Consider the following 18767-nt stretch of genomic DNA (forward strand, 5'->3'; position numbering starts at 1 on the left):
TGTGTGACAGAGCAAGGCTAGGTCATCAACATCACCAATGTCGTCGAGTGTAGAGAATAAGGTCCACCTGATGCTTCTGGCTACGTGTTACATCACCTAGTTGATGACTAGGTTGAAAAGCAACTCGACAGCACGCATCCGTATCTCACATTGGTCTTAACTTCGAGTCTATTCTTATTAATTTCAACCTTGCATGTAAAATTACGATAGAAGCTCTTGATGAGGTGAACTATCTGTTGTGCTATGCCAATGGATCACAGTATATACCAGAGACTGTCACGGGGAATACTGTTAAAGGCTTTCTCAAAATCAATTAAGGTTATGTATAGATAGATGTCTCTGCCACTGCGTCCACAGATCTATGATGTTAAATAGAGGAAGGATCTAATCAACACACCGTATACCCTTTCGAATACAGCCTGTTCTTTTTTAAACTGTTTATCCATCACATCCAAAATGTGCTGTGTGTCAACTTTTACTAGGATTTTACTCTGAATTAACAATAGGATGATTCCATTCTAGTTGTTATAGTTGGTTAATGCTTCCTTCTTTGGAGCTTGAAGGTGATGCTTTGGTTCCAGTCATCTGGTACCTGCATTCACTCCTAAATCAATGTAAATAGTTGTTGCTGGATCTTAGCTGATGTTTCAGCGTTTGCCTTTCACATTTCTGTCTTCAGGTTGTCTTGGCCAGGAACATCTCTGTTTTTGAGAAATTGGATGCCAGTGAAAATGTTTGTAAGAATTGGCCAAAAATGGCAAAGTTATGTGTAAAATAGGTTTTGAATATCTAACTGGAAACACAATGCAACTTTACCTGTTGGTGCACTATAACACTGGTATATGGTCTGGGTACGCAATACTTAGATCAACCATGAGGTGCTTTGCGGTTTCTATGTCACTAGAGCTCTGAGAGGGCATTGTTGGACCAAAATTATCTTGCATTTTATGTTACTTGGTTTACATTGATATTTATTATTAAAACACAATATCATTATTGTTACATACGGTTTGTCTGTCTTTATTAATTAGTGCTTTAGAGGCACTGTTTTTCCTGTTTTAGAACCCTATTTCATCTAGAGGAGTTGAGGTGTTTTGAGCCAGCTACTTGAAATATTCAGCTAACAGCAGGCAGCTGATTGGATCAGAGAATGTTCATTGGTGTGTCTTTTTATAGGTCTTGCCTCCAGCCTTTAAGTGTCTGATGAGAGCTTTTGCCATGATAAAAATAGATAGCTATAGAGCAAGGGCTGGTTAATGTGCTTCAGTTGATAAGGGGTGTTACCTTGAAACCAGTCCCAGGATGCTTGGTCCAGGGAAGACCTGGCTTGGAAGTTAGGGCTGGACTGGTCCCATGCGGCACAGGGTCAAGACTGATTTGCATATGGCTGGGTCTGAACTGCGGTGGCGAAGAGAGCTAAAGAACGATGATGGATTCAACCCAGATCTGTGACTGGGGGTGAGTGGCTGAAAAGTTTCAGTGCTCCGCCCATCACCTCCTGCTGTTTGCTCAGTTGCCTTTAGCCATTGGTCAAGAGGGCAGTCAGCGTTGTTATCAGCTCACATCATTTCTCAGATGTAAAGACTTGAAAAATAATGCCTCTCCTTAGAGTGCTTGCCAGTGACCCTTTTTCCCTCTTTAGGGCCATACACGATGATAGAAACCATGAGAGTTAATGTAGACCTTGCCTTTAACTACCTCCTGTTTGATCTCAATGCCAGGGCACAAGAGGGTTAACAGGTCTTCATTACTTTAGATGTGGTACCCAACCTTTGGCAACCCTTTGAGTCTCATTAGAACTTGGCATAATACTGCGCTTAAAGGAAGGGTTGGTCCTCCCATTCCCTCTGCCATCATAGGCAGCAAAAAACATGAATTTAAGAAAACAGAAGGCTGCAGTGCTTAATTTGAGCCAATGGTTTTCGGTGCTCTGCACCGGCAATTAATTGTCAACACTGACACTTATGAAAGTCTGCCACATGGTGGCGCTGTTTGTATAATTTAGAGATGAGCACATCAACAGTTTTTTAATAATTCAACATACATTAAAAAGAATGAATACCTGCCATCCAAGCTGGTCTTATAGCTTTGGATACTTGAAGTAATTTGATTTGCCACACTTGTGGGAGTGTGATGGTTAGTGGCTGTGGTGTGTTGTTACTGGCAGAGCTGGCAGGGGCAATGGGTGGTGCAAGCTGTAGTGACCTCCCGACCATGGCCTTGACACTTTTAGCGTGGATTTTTATCGCTGAGATAGCGTGCTATTAGCAACGCTTATCTCAAAAGCGATAATCTCGGGAAATGTGGCGTTAGCTTGTTGATAGGGACTCACAAACTTAGCCATGATATCCTCCTTTCATAGGATATCATGGCTAAGTCAGTCCTGAAGCAGGCGTAAGGAAAGTAGTGATAACAGGGGTTATCGCTACTTTTCCTGCCGCTATGCTTCATAGCGTGGGGCTTGATGATAGGAGAAATGTCGCTTAGTGACATTTCTCCTGTCATGTCAGGTCAGGAACGCCCACTTTGCATCTCATTAGAGATGCAAAGCTGGGCATTAAGATTTCGTACGCTACAGCAAGGTTTCACGCGTAAGCGTGGGCTTGCTAATTAGGCGATTAAATTATAGCCGCTTTTCGGCCGAAAACGGCCGCAAAAGCGGCGATAATTTTCTATTGCCTCGTTGTTGATATGCCCCAAGGTCTCTGGCAAGCTGACTCTAGAAAACCTAAAAATGTGGCCAATCAGACTTGCCTTCCTTCGGTATAAGGATCCTCGCGGGAGTGACGTTGCAAGAATTCACAGATGATGGAAGCTTACTGTAAATAGAAGGCCATTGAGAGCGCGTGGTGACAGAGCGCGAGACAGGCCTTTCTCGGTTTACAGGCCGCCGCCGACGTCGTCTGCAGTGTCCCCAGCTGGATGAGAGAAGTGGGGAGCACCACACCAGTGATTCCAGCAATCATTGGATTGGGAAGAGTCCTGGGGTGTGTGTTTTTCCTTCTCCCACCTTCAGCAAGGCTCTCGGTAGCAGTCACAGTTAATTTACAACCCACCGTGGGGCATCTGAGGTACCATGCTGATGCTGAGAATATCTTTTGTTTCTCATCAGCAGGACAGAAAGCAATTCTCACGTCAGGGTTCTCTGAGTGACATTTTAGGGACAGAATAGGTGTTCTTATGTCTGCCTTTGATTTTAATGTGCAATCTATATGCTCGCCTTAAACCTCCACCCTCCGTGCTCTCTCCTCCCGCAATGCACACACATTATATTATTCTGGCAGATAATACAGTGCAAGGACATTTATTTCCGACTAGGGAGCATTTTGCACAGTGTGACAAAAAGCTAGCGCCGTCATCTTATCGGCTTCCTGAAAGTGTCCTGCTGAATACATGCACTTTTTGGGAGCAGTCCTGAGTTTTGAAAAGTGTCTGCGCGGTTCACGGGGCTTCAATATAAACGTTCAGAGAGATTCCACGTTAAATAGCTGACAATGCACGTTGCACATTCACTCCGCATCCTATGCTGACCCGCTGAAGACCAGTTTGGGGAGATGGGAACGAAGCGTTGCTATCTTGGTACCACCTACTCTGATGTGTTATGTTGGGTTGGAATATGAAACAGGTTGGGTGGAGGTTGCTGGGAGTTTCTTACTCAATAAGGGATGCGTGTCCTGCTCACGTTGTGCCGCCAATGACCTGTGAAAGTTACTCAAGCTGCTAAAACTCTTGGGGGCAGATTTATGTTCCCTGGCGCATCCCTGCAAATCAGCATGGATGCGCCAGGGAAGATGCGTCACGCAAGTTTGCCCTTGCGCCACCGCAGATGCGCCGCATTTAAAATGCGGCGCATCGTGGCGCAAGGACAAGCAGATACGTGACGCATCTGCCAGCGTAAGGTTGGCGCAGTGCTGAGTAGCAACGCCCACATGAAACCTGACGCAGGATTCATGTGGCGCAGGGCTTTACACCGTGATGCATCTCCATAGATGCATCACGATGTAAATGGGGCGCAACATGGCGCAGGGTTTACGCCGCCGCTGCGTTACAAAAGTGACGCAACGGCGGCGTAAAAGGGGCGCAAGTCCCTCATAAATCTGCCCCTTGCTGTTTGCTTAGACCTACGGTCTCTGCATATGAAGAAACCATTGTTCTATGCATGCATGGGTTCGATACCCATTGTTGTAAATGAAGACGACCAGACTCTTTTAATGTCAGAAGCAGCAGAGATCTAAAACCCCACACTGAAGTTCTGCCAGGCACAGCTCGCACCTGAACTGCCGACCTTCAGACCCCAGCACTACCCGCATGACATAGTGGAATGCCTGGCTTAAGTTCAGCATCCTGTGATTCTCGGCAAATGACTTAATCTCCCTGTGCCTACAAATGAATGTGTCCTTCTGGAAAGCAAGTGGTGCCCATGTAAATCACTCTGATACCTGATGCCGAGTTTGCACTATAAAAAAACTCGGGGGAAAAAAGTGACTGAATGTTGTGACTTCCTGGATAAATGAAATGATTCCTGGCTTCTGAGTCTCTTGGTGCAAGCAGCAGTGTCAATGATAGCTCCATGGATGACTCCTTTGTTCTGTCTACTTGTGGACTGGAGCAGCACTCGAGAGCATTGCATTGAGCAATGGTAGAATGCAATTTGACCTCAAGGTCTTCCTTCTCCGAGAGACTGTGTTGATGTCTTGCCTCACATAGCGGATATGTTTGTGAGATGAAGACTGATAAAGGGGGGGGGGGGCTGTCCACTACCAGTTGCACCTCATGTGCAGTTGTATTTTCAGAATGGTTTGGCCATTAGTCTGTAAAGAACACACCTGTTATCGGAAAGAGGCTTATCAGCCGCTCTCTGTCCATGTATGTGCAACAGTGCGTATTTTATTAAACAGATTTGGAAGGGATTAGTGGTACATTCCATTGAAATTTCCTAAACAGCGAATTCACAATATCTTCAGGTTCTGGAAACATGTGGCAAAAGGAATGACAGAGCAATCGACCAGGGATCACGAGTACACTGCATACTTCATATGATTGGACATGAACTGGTCCATCCATGCTGAAGATGGCATTGTACTGTGCTGACAAACATGTCCAGTCTGTTTATGCCCACTAGAAGGGCGGAGTTTGGATCAGTTGTGAGCAAAGAACTGGTCAGCTGGGATAGCCCGTAGAGCTGTCTCTTGAAGAGCATGCTTTTCTTTTAATCAAATCCAGAAGGAAACAAGTGGATCTTCAATAACTTTGAAGTTTTAGAGGTCATCATCAGGTTAGACACTTGCTGCTGTCAAAAAGACCTACTGTATCTCATATCCCACCTCCTGCAACTGTTGGCTTTTTTTGACCTGTCTCTTTCAGCCAACTGCTTGAGACTCTGTCAGACGTGTCTTGACTCAGGACATTGGAGTGTTTCTCTCACATGATGCAATTGTGTGTTTGGGTGTATCGCTTCTTGGCAAGGCGAGGGCTTGAATGGAACTGCATGAAGGACTATATTCCACTGGAGGCATCCCTGTAGGCTTGTCCATTCTTGTTCCCCCTTGTGTCCACTCCACCGGCTCCCTTCCACACATTCCCTGCAGTAGCATCTCAATTACATAGGTGTTATGGACCCAGCCCAACTATATTGTTTGACTGACAGACAGACGTCCCTTAAAAGTGCCATGTGGTATAACACATACTATATCAGTTAACTTTTTTTCCTTTTCTTTTTTACATGGTGGAAGCGAGCCAGGACGCGTATGGGCATAGGATGGGCCATACGCGTTCTTACTTCACGGCTCCATGCCATGAAGTAAATCACCGTGTCTCCAGTCTAAGTCCACCTTCCCTTGGTGGAATACATCACAAGAATGGGAGTAAATACATTTTTTTTTTTTTGAAGTCTGAAGTGAGCCTTTTATCTAAACTTCATACATGTAACTCAAAAAGTACACATTCTAGTGTATATATTTTTTCCTAACTTGGTGCTTGCAACATTTTAAACTTGTACTTATGTTCACCGGTTATCTCCTGGAGGAGGGGAGGTGGTGCCTCAGGGCACGAGAGGCGTTGAGTGACCCCATCAAAGCACAGAGTTTAGCAGAGGTGTGTGTCCCCACATGTGATGGTTCATGTTAGCGCCAGACTCGCTGTGTAGACAGCAAAGAGCGGTCTAGCGTAGTCATGTATAAGAAATGGAAAGATTCTCAGGCCTATCTATGTCTAACTGCTATTAAATATCTCACTGAGGCGGGACCGACTCTGCTTTTTTACTTGTGGCCTTTTTAACACAAATGACATCTACTTGAGTATTATTACTGCCAATTCCATACAGCGGTGTGAAGCCATTTGAAAGTGGGAGCAAGTGTTGCCCAAAAATCATGTTTATCTTTTATGGTGCATTTCCGTAAGACACGAGTGACGGGAAAGGTACCGTCAGCAGGCGCCGTTGCTGTATCTATTGGATCCCTTCTGAGAGTTTGTGTGACTTGCCTTCCCCCACATTGTGCCCTTTGTAATTCCCCCATTAAAAGATGCTGCAAGGACATTCGTGGAATGGCGCTCAAGATGGTCCACGTCTATAACACTGTCACCAGGTACGGAGGTAGTAGCAACAAACTTGTGTTTGTGAGCATGTAATTGGGACTGAGCATATATTAAATAAATGGGATGCTTTCCATGGCACATGGTAGCCTGAGGGGCGTGTGAGGTATCAGGAACACACCCTGTGGTATTCTGGCATGTGTAAGAGCTGCAGTTGTATGGACACATCTTTGCACACCCTTAGGGAAGCTTTTGTAAGAGAATCGATATTAGTTTTCATTTTCATGTTCTTAACCTCCAGTTCCCAATGGCTTGTCTTTTATGTTAGAAGGAAGCATAATTTTAATTGTAAATGGAATTTATATGGCACTTACTAACCGCTAATGAGACACGGAAATGCTTTGCGGCGAGAAGCAGACTATATTGGAACCCAAAATTAGAAGTTAATAGACTAGCAAAAGTTTATTTGTTGGCATTAGTTGTGTGAGCTTTGTGCTCGTGAAATTATGCGTTTAGTATAGTTTACTAGGTGAGACTAGGTGAGACTAGAGAGCGCGAACGTATCTGCGAACCCTGTTGTATTTTACGTGCTTTTATTTTGTTTTAAGCTGGAGGAAAGTACTTTTAACTGTTTTTTTAAATTGTGCTCCTTTTTAAAGCCCCTGCGTAATTTGCACATGCTCTGTATTGTTGTAAAATCGCAAGCTTACCGTTCGTGTGCCCGCCCCGGTCCATCCCGGCTGTGTGCCGTTTGTTGTGGAGGGCGTGGCAGAACGTAACAGGGCACATCACTTCCGGGCTGGGCGGCAGAGGCGGGGCTTCCGCCTGACTGCCTTTAAAATACCAATGTGTCCGCGACCGCGCAGCGGACGTGCCGCTGGCGCGCCAAAGGCGCGCCTAAGGCAAGCCCGTCTGCGCCCGTCTGCGCCCGTCCGCGCCCGACCGGGACCTAGGGCCACTAACCCTGATTCATCGACACCTACCACGAGGATACAATACTCTAAACACACATTAATGACTCTACGTCCTATGGTAAACACCGTTTGTAGGCATACCACTAACGTGGAAAATATGGAGCCTGTATGCGCACACTGCAATGAGAATTTGCTACATAGAGTGCCTTCACATATAAAAGCTACTACGCAACTTGCTCTTTTAAACTGCAGGTCGCTAACCAAACATAAATATGAGATAGGCGACCTCATTACAGATAGACGCATTGATGTCCTGTTCTTGACAGAGACTTGGCTCAATGAACATGCTATACTAGACATTAAAGTTGCCGTCCCCAAACATTATCGGATAGTTAGACAAGACAGAGAGGGACAAAGAGGAGGAGGGATAGCTATTATCTATAAAGATAACATATCCTGTGAAAACAAACCAGCAGGCCTAGAAAAATGCGAAGCGCTCTTCTTCACCCTGTCTACTGAAATAGGTAACACCTTGACGGGTTTTCTCATATATCGCCCCCCGGGCCAATCAAATCAGTTCGTGACCAGCTTGGAAGAAAAGATAGTACAACCAGCGCTGAGGCATAAAAAATTGATGGTTTTGGGAGACCTAAACTTACATTTTGACGATACAGATAGCAAAGAAATAAACGACATTTGCAAAGATATGTTAACTCTGAACTTAACTCAGAAAGTAGAATCTCACACGCACCAAGGTGGCCACATATTAGATCCTATTTTTACCAATTCTAATGAAATTGAAATAGGAGCACCCTGGCCGGTATCGTGGTCTGATCACTTTGTGGTCCCATTTACGATGCCAGTGCACGGAATAAAAGCGCTACCCTCGAAGGAGACAATTACTACTAGAAAGTGGAAAGTCTTTGACTCCTCATCCTTTGAACACGAACTGAAGGTGACGATGCCTACGCTAGACACTAATTTAGATCTAGCGAATGAGCAGTTTGAGATGTGGATTTCAGGGGCTTTAGATAAAACTGCTCCTTGGAGCACCAGAACACCTCAAAGAGCAAAAGCCACTGCACCCTGGTTCAACGAAGAACTCCGCACGGCAAAAAGAGGATGCAAAAAGGCAGAACGAATTTGGAGGAAAACCTATTGTACTGCGTCTAAAGATAAATACAATAAGGAATTAAAAGCCTACCATGCGCTAATAAAGAAAACTAGGCGTGATTTCTATACAGACAAAATTGATAGGGCTGGAAACTCCCATAAGGAATTATTCACTATATTAAAATCCCTCAAAAACAAGGATGAGGAAGAAGTTACAACCTCCTCCAAAGAGATCTGCAATAAAATAGCAGGTTATTTTGCTGATAAAGTCACCAGTATATATGAGTCTTTCCAGACTGAAGCCCAATTGGGAGGTAATCAGCACCCCAGTAGCCAGGAAGAATTTAGGGGAACAATACTAAATGAATTCACTACACCGGAGAGGGAGGAATTGATAACCACGATTAAGGGAATAAAATCAGGATCCCCTCGTGACCCAGCAAGGCCTGATAGAATAATGATGGGTATCAATAAGATCATACCATTGATTTCTGAACTTATGCATTCCTCACTAAACACTGGGATAATCCCCTCTAGCTGGAAAAAGGCCATTGTAAAACCTCTGAGGAAAAAACCCTCTCTGGAGAACCTGCGTCCTATCTCACTACTGCCACTGACCGCAAAGATAGCAGAAAAAATTGAAAATAAACAGTTAGTAGATCACATGGATGCGAACGCGATTCTTCATCCTTCGCAATCAGGTTTTAGGAAGGCACACTCCACGGAATCAGCTCTGCTGATGGCTACCGAGACCCTGAGAAAATTTGCGGATGAGGGGAAAACAGCGGCGCTCATCCTGTTGGATTTGAGCGCAGCTTTCGATACTGTCTCACATCCCCTACTATTACAGAGATTAAAATCTTGTGGCATACGGAGATGTGCACTTCAATGGCTGACCTCTTCCTTAGCCCAACGAAGTTTTCAAGTAGCACAACTATCACACATATCTGACAGCCATCAGCTGAGACAGGGAGTCCCGCAGGGCTCTACCTTAAGCCCAACCCTGTTCAACATATATGTAGGACCCCTTGCCGAATGTGTTAAAAAATATGAGGTATCGATTGTATCTTACGCTGACGATACCCAACTAATAGTGCTACTATCTCAAAATAGTGATCAGGCTGCTATCCGGTTTTCAGAATGCCTTGATGAAGTGGCAATCTGGATGAATAACCATTGCCTCAAATTGAATGGTAACAAAACAGAAGTTCTAGTAGTCGGAAAAACACCTAACATCTGGTCCTCGGCGTGGTGGCCACACTCATTAGGACAGGTCCCTCTCCCTAAAGAAGAAGTGAAGAATCTCGGCATATGGGTCGATGCCAAATTATCATTCGACAGCCAAATACGAAAAATTGCTGGAAAGTGCTATGGAGCAATGAAAATATTAAGGAAGGTTATTGACCTTCTCTCCGTAAAAGCCAGGAAAACTGTTGTTCATGCTGTAATTACATCTCAATTAGACTACGGCAATGTATTGTATCTGGGTGCCTCTAAAAAAGGACTCATGAAACTACAGAGAATACAGAATGCAGCCGCCCGCCTAGTCCTCAGCCTCCCTAGGAGAACTAACATGAGGAAAGCTCTGACGACCCTACACTGGCTGCCTATTGAAAAGAGAATTCTGTTCAAGGCTATGTGCTATGTACACCGTATTCTGACAGGTAAAAGTCCCCTCTACCTCAAATCATTGGTGTCAAGATTTACGATCCAGGGATATGGCCTTACTGAATATCCCGAGAATTTTCAGAGCCAGAATGGGAGCTCGCTCCTTCAGGTACCTAGCTGCTAAACTATGGAACACGTTACCAATAACAATGAGAACCGAGCCTAGCGAACACGTTTTTCGCAGACAACTAAAGACATGGTTATTTCTGAATAATAACCTATGAGCAATTGTTCAGTCTCTTCTTTGATCTACTCGTCTCGATGTCTCAGCGCGGGGACACACCGTTAGGTATAGCCATGCGCTCTACAAATGAATAAATAAATAAATAATAAATAAATACAGTAGGAATAAGATGATGGGAATGGATTTGAAAGGAGTAGTAAGGAGGTGAACATTTGAGAAGGATGTTTGTGAGTTCATTGTAGTCAGAAAGGTAGATGAGTCAGAGAAAAGTCACAAGACAAAGGTTGAAAGGAGGATTTAAAAAACAAAAGAGCAAAACGTCATCTTATACATGTATGTATACACATGACAATGAGTAGGGTTTTCATTGGCTTGAAGAAACCACTCCATATAAATACCCATATGTGCATAGAATCAACAATATTTACCTGTCAGATGTGCATATTTATCTTGTGGTGTAGCATGCTCATTAATAATGACATCTCTTAAAGTTTGGGAGCAGGAATAAACTCCGGCACCTACATGTACCCAGAAGCAGCAGTTATGACATTGTCTTAAAGACACATGTACCTTGTGTTGTAATATATATTTTTACCCTTATGTAAATGTATCTCCGTATAACAGGACCATATTCAATGTACAATGACACATGTGTAATGACAACTTCATCTCTGTGCCGTGAGAAGCATAGTTTGTCATATCCATTAATGCTGTTGTGGTGCACTGCCGTTTTGTGAGTAATTGTCATGTAGGGAACAGCCAGCTCTTGACTAATCCAGAGGTAAGATGGTTGTCAGTGGATCTCATGTGCATGGGTAGTGAATTCCATAGTTTGGCTGCTTGATCAGGGAAATATGATCCACCCAATGTCTCTTTATTGTATGTAGAGATTATGAGGCGGGGAGCCATTCTTCAGCATAGGTTTGTTTGGTGTATGTATTTGTTTATTTTCTTCCTGATGAAGAGTGGATCTTTGCCATGTATTGTTGTGTGTGTGTAATACAAAGCAGCTTGAATGTGGATCTTCTGGCATCTGGTACCCAGTGTAGGGCCCTAAAGGCAGGGGAGATGTGTGCTTGTGGCTTGATTTGGCTTCCTTATTCACTTGTGCATTCATTGATAGCTTGGCACCCGTGGTAATTCTGAGGTTTCTTATCTCCTTATTACATGTTTTGGCCATGGTGCTAGCTAGTCAGCCCATGCGCAGAAAGGGTCATAGCTTTTCCAGTCACCACTGATGAGTGTTTCGTTTTTGGAGGCATTGAATCCGAGGTGGCTCCCTGGCAATCATTGATCGATGGCCCGGAGAAAACTGAAGATTTTGGATGTTCCAATGTCCTTAGGGATTTCCAATTTCAGAAGTATCTGGCTCTCATCTGTGTAGTTATAGCAGGTGACGTTAAAGCTATTAAGCAAATCTGGTGATGATTTCATATAGATGTTTGGAAAATGGAATAAAGTGAATGTATTTCAGAAGGAAAATTATTTCTGTTGTTGAAAAGTGATACAAAGCCCTTTCAGATTACATTCAAATGTTATTTGAAAATGGGTTTTAGGTAATCTGTTTGGGCAATTGTGCTGTAGAACGCAAAATTTGTGCCTACTATGCCATCATTTTCTTGGAAGCAGGACCCAATAACTACAGAGGAGAGTCGAGGGTACTGGCTTAATAGTTCATTAATTGCCCTAAACATCTTGTGAAGCCAATTTTATTTTTAAAGAATTTCATTGAGATGCTGTAATGTCCGACGTGCCAATATATTTTTCCCAGGATCAGAGGACAGCCCCACCCTGACTCACTTTATGAGGGTGGGGCTCACTCGCTACTAGTGTTAGCTTGTTTGCTGCAAGTTCTCCAGCTTCCACTGCTCCCTTGTGTGTCACTGGTCATCCCTCCTCACACCTTCCTCTTTGCTGAGGTCATTCTTCCTGCTGTAACACCCCTGTGTGTTGTTCCGTGTCCCCTCCCTTCCGTCTCATTCTTTCTTCCATTATTTTTCCTGTGTCTTGCCCCTTGCGCCCACTCTTTCTCTTGCCATTTCTTCCTGCTCCCTGCCCATCCTCTCTCTACCGTCTGTCTCCGCCTGCACCCTACCGGATCTCCCTATGCCACTGCGACATGCAGAGAGTGCTGGATGACACTCCCATTCTCTCAATGCTTGTTGCCCATAGAAACAAAAGGCAGAATGTATTGAAGTCTCATTTGCCTTCATTCCAGTACTCTTTTTATTTCTATGTAAACTAAAGCTCAATTCTAAGGGACTGTATTATTGAAGGCACCCTCACCACTGCAGTTTTAGTTCACATAAAAACTGGGGAATATACCCTAAGGGACTGTTTATTGAAGGCACCCTCACCACTGCAGTTTTAGTTCACATAAAAACTGAGTAATATACCCTAAGGGACTGTTTTATTGAAGGCACTCTCACCACTGCAGTTTTAGTTCACATAAAAACTGAGGAATATACCCTAAAGGACTTTTTATTGAAGGCCCCCCCACCACTGCAGTTTTAGTTCACATAAAAACTGAGGAATATACCCTAAGGGACTGTTTATTGAAGGCACCCTCACCACGGCAGTTTTAGTTCACATAAAAACTGAGGAATATTCCCTAACGGACTGTTTATTGAAGGCACCCTCACCACTGCCGTTTTAGTTCACATAAAATCTGAGGAATATACCCTAAGGGACTGTTTATTGAAGGCACCCACACCATTGCAGTTTTAGTTCACATAAAAACTGAGGAATATACCCTAAGGGACTGTTTATTGAAGGCACCCTCACCACTGCAGTTTTAGTTCACATAAAAACTGAGGAATATACCCCAAGGGACTGTTTATTGAAGGCACCCTCACCACTGCAGTTTTAGTTCACATAAAAACTGAGGAATATACCCCAAGGAACTGTCTATTGAAGGCATCCTCACCACTTCAGTTTTAGTTCACATAAAAACTGAGGAATATACCCCAAGGGACTGTTTATTGAAGGCACCCTCACCACCGGAGTTTTAGTGCACATAAAAACTGAGGAATATACCCCAAGGGGCTGTTTATTTAAGGCACCCTCACCACCGGAGCTTTAGTGCACATAAAAACTGAGGAATATACCCCAAGGGGCTGTTTATTGAAGGCACCCTCACCACTGCAGTTTTAGTTCACATAAAAACTGAGGAATATACCCCAAGGGACTGTTTATTGAAGGCACCCTCACCACTGCAGTTTTAGTTCACATAAAAACTGAGGAATATACCCCAAGGGACTGTTTATTGAAGGCACCCTCACCACTGCAGTTTTAGTTCACATAAAAACTGAGGAATATACCCCAAGGGCTGTTTATTGAAGGCACCCTCACCACTTCAGTTTTAGTTCACATAAAAACTGAGGAATAGACCCCAAGGGACTGTTTATTGAAGGCACCCTCACCACTGCAGTTTTAGTTCACATAAAAACTGAGGAATATACCCTAAGGGACTGTTTATTGAAGGCACCCTCACCACTGCAGTTTTAGTTCACATAAAAACTGAGGAATATACCCTAAGGGACTGTTTATTGAAGGCACCCTCACCACTGCAGTTTTAGTTCACATAAAAACTGAGGAATATACCCCAAGGGACTGTTTATTGATGGCACCCTCACCACTTCAGTTTTAGTTCACATAAAAACTGAGGAATATTCCCTAAGGGACTGTTTATTGAAGGCACACTCGCCACCGGAGTTTTAGTGCACATAAAAAATGAGGAATATACCCCAAGGGACTGTTTATTGAAGCACCCTCACCACTGCAGTTTTAGTTCACATAAAAACTGAGGAATATACCCTAAGGGACTGTTTATTGAAGGCACCCTCACCACCGGAGTTTTAGTTCACATGAAAAGAGAAGACTATAATCAAAATAATAGAGACTTCATCACAGACTGCCTTTCACTGTTAGAACATTTACCAGAAGAATTATCGGTGCTTCTTTTTATAACATATATTTTTTTTATAAATTATACATTTATTAATTCTAAATGATAAGGCCTCTGTATATGTTACGGAATTTGTATTCATTCACTTTCAAGGCTTTATAGAATTATACAAGTTTCCAACAGTTCTCATTGTACCCTTAACTTATTGAGAAATCCAATGATGGAAACAGACCCGTTTGAGGAGCTCGGATCTCGCATTTCTGAACTTTTTTCAGTCGGCTCTTTTTTAATTATGTCCTATTCCATCAGAGAAGTGTCGCGATACCACTTCAACGCCACTGCCGAAAGAGCTGAGAGCACATTTCTTCCACCGAGTCCACTTTTAACAAGGCTGATGATAGAAATGAGATTCTTCTGCGGCTCAGACTCTCAAAGCGCCGAGGGAGAGTTTTTCCTCTGTTCCGTGCTATAGAAAATTGTTCAATGAAATAAATAAATTATGGTTAGATTCGCCCTGCAGCAGTTTCACACATTTTCCAAAGGGCTCAGCAGTCTGTGCTGTGCTGGTCACATGGAGCCATTTTACGGAATGCTTAGGAAAGTATTTTGTAAATGAGTTAGTCCCCACTTCCCAGCTAATGAATTCCCAGCAGCCCATCACAGCATGCATAAGTCCTGTGTCCCATTGTATAAGAAGGTCCATATGTGTAGGCGACATATTTGTATCTTTCTCTGAAGGTAACCGAACCATCTGTGGGCGAAGGAATACATTATCACAGCAGGGGAAGGCAGAATGTGTTTAAATTCTGTGGATTGCAATCCTTTATTTATTTGCTTTTCATTTGCATAAGGTGCTGCCCATATCTCACCAAATGTGTTTTTATTACATTTACAGCTAAATGTATTCATGGAGGGAAAGTGTTTGCAGAAGGCCAGCGGACTTTGATGAAAAGCTGCAGAGAATGTCGAGTAAGTGCTCATTGTGGAAACTCTGTGTGTGAACTCATCTGTGTCTATATTAATTCGTCGACATGGAGTGAAATATTGTGCCCACTGTGTGCATTAAGGGTGATCTGCTGCCAGGCGCGTGGCTGCAGATGGGTAAGTGACGTTCCCTCTTGCCCTTCCTGTTGTCTTAGGTCACGGATACTCGCAAATATTTTACGATGGGACAAAAAATCGGTCTGTGGTGTGAGCGAGGGGCGCATTGATGCTAGCGGGGTGGTGATCAGGGGCTGAGGAGGTGGGCGTAGGGGAAGTGGCACATGCAGGTGTACATCTAGTCATTGAATTGCACCTGGGATCAATCCCGGCTTCCCCACTAGACCAAATTGTGTGATCCTAGGCATTTGTTTTATTTCAGTTTGCTTCTTTTTACTTCATTATCACATATAAAAATACCTCTAAATACATGACTTTAGGATGTGCCCTATACAAAACCTTCCCTTGGGTTTGATTTAATAAAGTATCATATTGTCCATATATAGTAGCAACCCCGGCCAGACAGCGGGTGCACAAATAACTACTGATGTACCTTATAGTTCACTATTGGCATTGTTGTCCGGGTGGGGGGGTGGCATGAATGTTTCAAAATTCGTGTTTGAAAACTGTCAATGTAAAATATGAAAAACTTCTGAATGCACTGATTTACATCTGATGTACTAAGGTGAAATGCTTTTGCATGTTAATGAAATGCACTTTTTTGAACTTTAAAGGGACATTATCATATTTTTACATGTTTGTTTCAAGACTGCTTTAAAAATAAAGGTGTTCTTAAAGTTAAGTGGTATAGGAAACCTTCTGCGCGTCTTTTTAGGTTTTTTTAACTCCAGTTAGCCTTTATTTAATTTATTAATGAATTTTAGTGCTTTGTAAAGTAAACATCAACCTGGTGCTGCTGTTCAACTGGGGGTCATGTGTAACGGTCAGGAGGGCCGCATGTGTCCCCTGGGCCTGTACTTTGAGTATCACTGTCTTAGGGCAATTACGCTAAATAAATACTATGGAAGTAGCAACACTTACCATTGAAAGTGGTGGTAAACGTAGGCAATGGGGCAGATGTGAAGCAGAAGATGAGGAGAGTGCCAGAGGGAAGGGGAAGATGTAGCCTGGCAGGGGGGGCATTGCGGCTCACCCAGTGCCATCGGAGGCACTCCGGTGAAAACTGAATGTGAGCCTCAAACTATTTTAAAGGCTGGATTTCCCAGCTGGAAAATCAGTTTTGGTGTTCCCACACCAAGGAAACCCAGTGTTGGCACACCAGGTCAGTTATAATTTGGAGGAGCAGTAGCTTTACCAGAGTTACCATTTCTCCTAAACATATCCTCTGCCCCTATGTTAGCTTCTGTAAGTTTCACTAAGCTACATTCTTAAATTAACTTTTTACTTAAGAAGTAGACATGTCCCACTTGAGAATTAACGTTTTACTTAAGAGGGAGACATGTCTCACTTGAGTAACCTCTTGTAAACTTGTTTTAGGTGTGATCTCACATTTCCCTGCTAAAGAATAAAGAGTGCCTCAGGACGCATGAGTGAGAGGACCAAGGTTCAGGATTGATTGTTTCTATCAGAAATAGGGTGGTTGGTTGAGGGGGTGACACCCTACTTTAGAAACAGCTACAATCCTTGTCAGGGTGAACCACATAAAGTCATTAAATTAACCTGTGCTTCAACCTCTGGTAGCTTGTCAAAAAAGCAGTCACACGTTATTTTGAGGCAACGTATAAAATATTTATGCACCACACAAACTGTAATGAAGTGAAAACACGGCACCAGAATGATCCCACACCAATTCAGAGAAATAGAGAAAGTTTTAATAAAGTATTTGAGACCAAAACAACAAAAATCCAATTAGTAGAATTGGAGATATTGACTTTTAAAGGTTTAATTAAAAGTAGCACCAAATGGCACGCCAACTAAGAGTATCTGGTCGCGCTGGAACAGGACAAATTTGCAAGTTTAGGCCCACCGCAATTGTGCACAGACCCGGCAAAGGAACGAGTTTGGCCCGCTGAGGATTGTACCTTATGATCTTAGTGAGCGGTCTGCATGACGTTGCTTTGAGAGGCTACGAGTCATACGGCATCAGTTCTGATTAAACTATGCTGCAAGGCTTTGCCTCGCTCTGCGTTGGTTCTGATGAGCTGTGCAGTGCAGCTTTGCGAGGTCTGTTGCAATGAATCTAGCAGCTGTGCAGCGAGGCTTTGCAGAATAAACTTGTGGACTTCCCCCTACATCTGGTTCTGGAAATTAATTCCTTCCCCTTCCCTGGCTCCAAGAGGTCTATGGTGACAATAGACTAGTGTGAAGTTCTTTGTGAGTGTCCTGGGTCAGTGCCTTTGAAGTGCAAGTATGGTAGGTGACAGCTTCACCCCTCCATTTACTGAGGATGGCCCATCTCACCAACATCCAGTCCCCTCTTTGTGATACTGTCTGGGAGGAATACACAAAGGCCAACTACCAACTACACAAAGTCATGTTACCCAGGAAACAAGCTGCATGGACCAAACGGTTAGAGCAAAAAAAAGTAACAACAAAAAGACTTTAAAAGTCAATATCTCCTATTCTACTAATGAAAGATAAAGGGAACGTCCTTCTCCCTGGATTTAATCAATAAAAAACAAAGTGGACGGACCCAGTAGGGGATCCAAATATAAGGATGACACACTGTCATACACAGGAATGGAAAAAATCAGTTGGTTTTTTAGAAGAACCCTCACCCACCAACCTAGTTGGTGGCATGCTTCATCATTGGGTTCCCAGCTGGACTGCCAAGTGCAACACAGCTGTGTGGCGATGCCTGAACTACAGCGGAGCTGGTTTATTTTTTTGGAATGCTTGTGTAAAAACAAGGGGGTGCTAGAAGTGTGTTTTAAAAGTACCTCTAGAATACACAATAACTATCTTTATTCTTGAGTTTCTGGGGCACGGTTAAAAAAAAGAGTGGGGATACTGTGAAGATAAAATTGGTCTTCCTTATCCCACTTTAAGTAGTCGACATGTTTCAAGGGTGCAGAGGCTTTCTTCGGGACCGAATCAAGTGAAAAAAAGTGTGAAAATCAGCACACATGCTAAGGTGTACTGTGCTGCAGTGAAATTACCGTACTTATGGTTACCACCATCACAAATATTATAAGGGCTACAAAGGTTAAGTAGCTCAAACTGATCCCGTAGGGGGCGGACTCCTGTAGTCACACATTCATCAAAGATGTCCACCTGCCTTCGATACCTACTGCGGTCCTTCTCGGGACCCGCCTTCAATACCTACAGCAGTCCTGCTCGGGATCCTAAGCAGGACAGCAGTAGGGATGGGGCATCTTTTTGCCTGCATTACACGAATTGGACCGCAGTAGAGATGGGGCATCTTTTTGCCTGCAACACGCGATTTGCTTTCTCAAATCGATCAGGTACTTTTGAAACATTATTTTGTAGTTTAAGTAAATTGGAAGTT

At 43.5% G+C, this 18767-nt stretch overlaps 1 protein-coding gene across 1 annotated transcript in view; it reads left to right on the forward strand.

Moving 5' to 3' along the window:
* The window catches only part of NELL1 (neural EGFL like 1), a 3594225-nt gene that overhangs the window by 948130 nt on the left and 2627328 nt on the right, over positions 1 to 18767 (forward strand). Inside the window, exon 10 of the mRNA XM_085643606.1 lies at positions 15213 to 15286. Coding sequence (XP_085499732.1) covers positions 15213 to 15286 — 74 coding nt within the window. The remainder of the gene's footprint in view (positions 1 to 15212; positions 15287 to 18767) is intronic.

Source organism: Triturus cristatus, chromosome 3_1 (assembly GCF_964204655.1).
Source record: "Triturus cristatus chromosome 3_1, aTriCri1.1, whole genome shotgun sequence".
In the NCBI taxonomy this organism is placed as follows: Eukaryota; Metazoa; Chordata; class Amphibia; order Caudata; family Salamandridae; genus Triturus; species Triturus cristatus.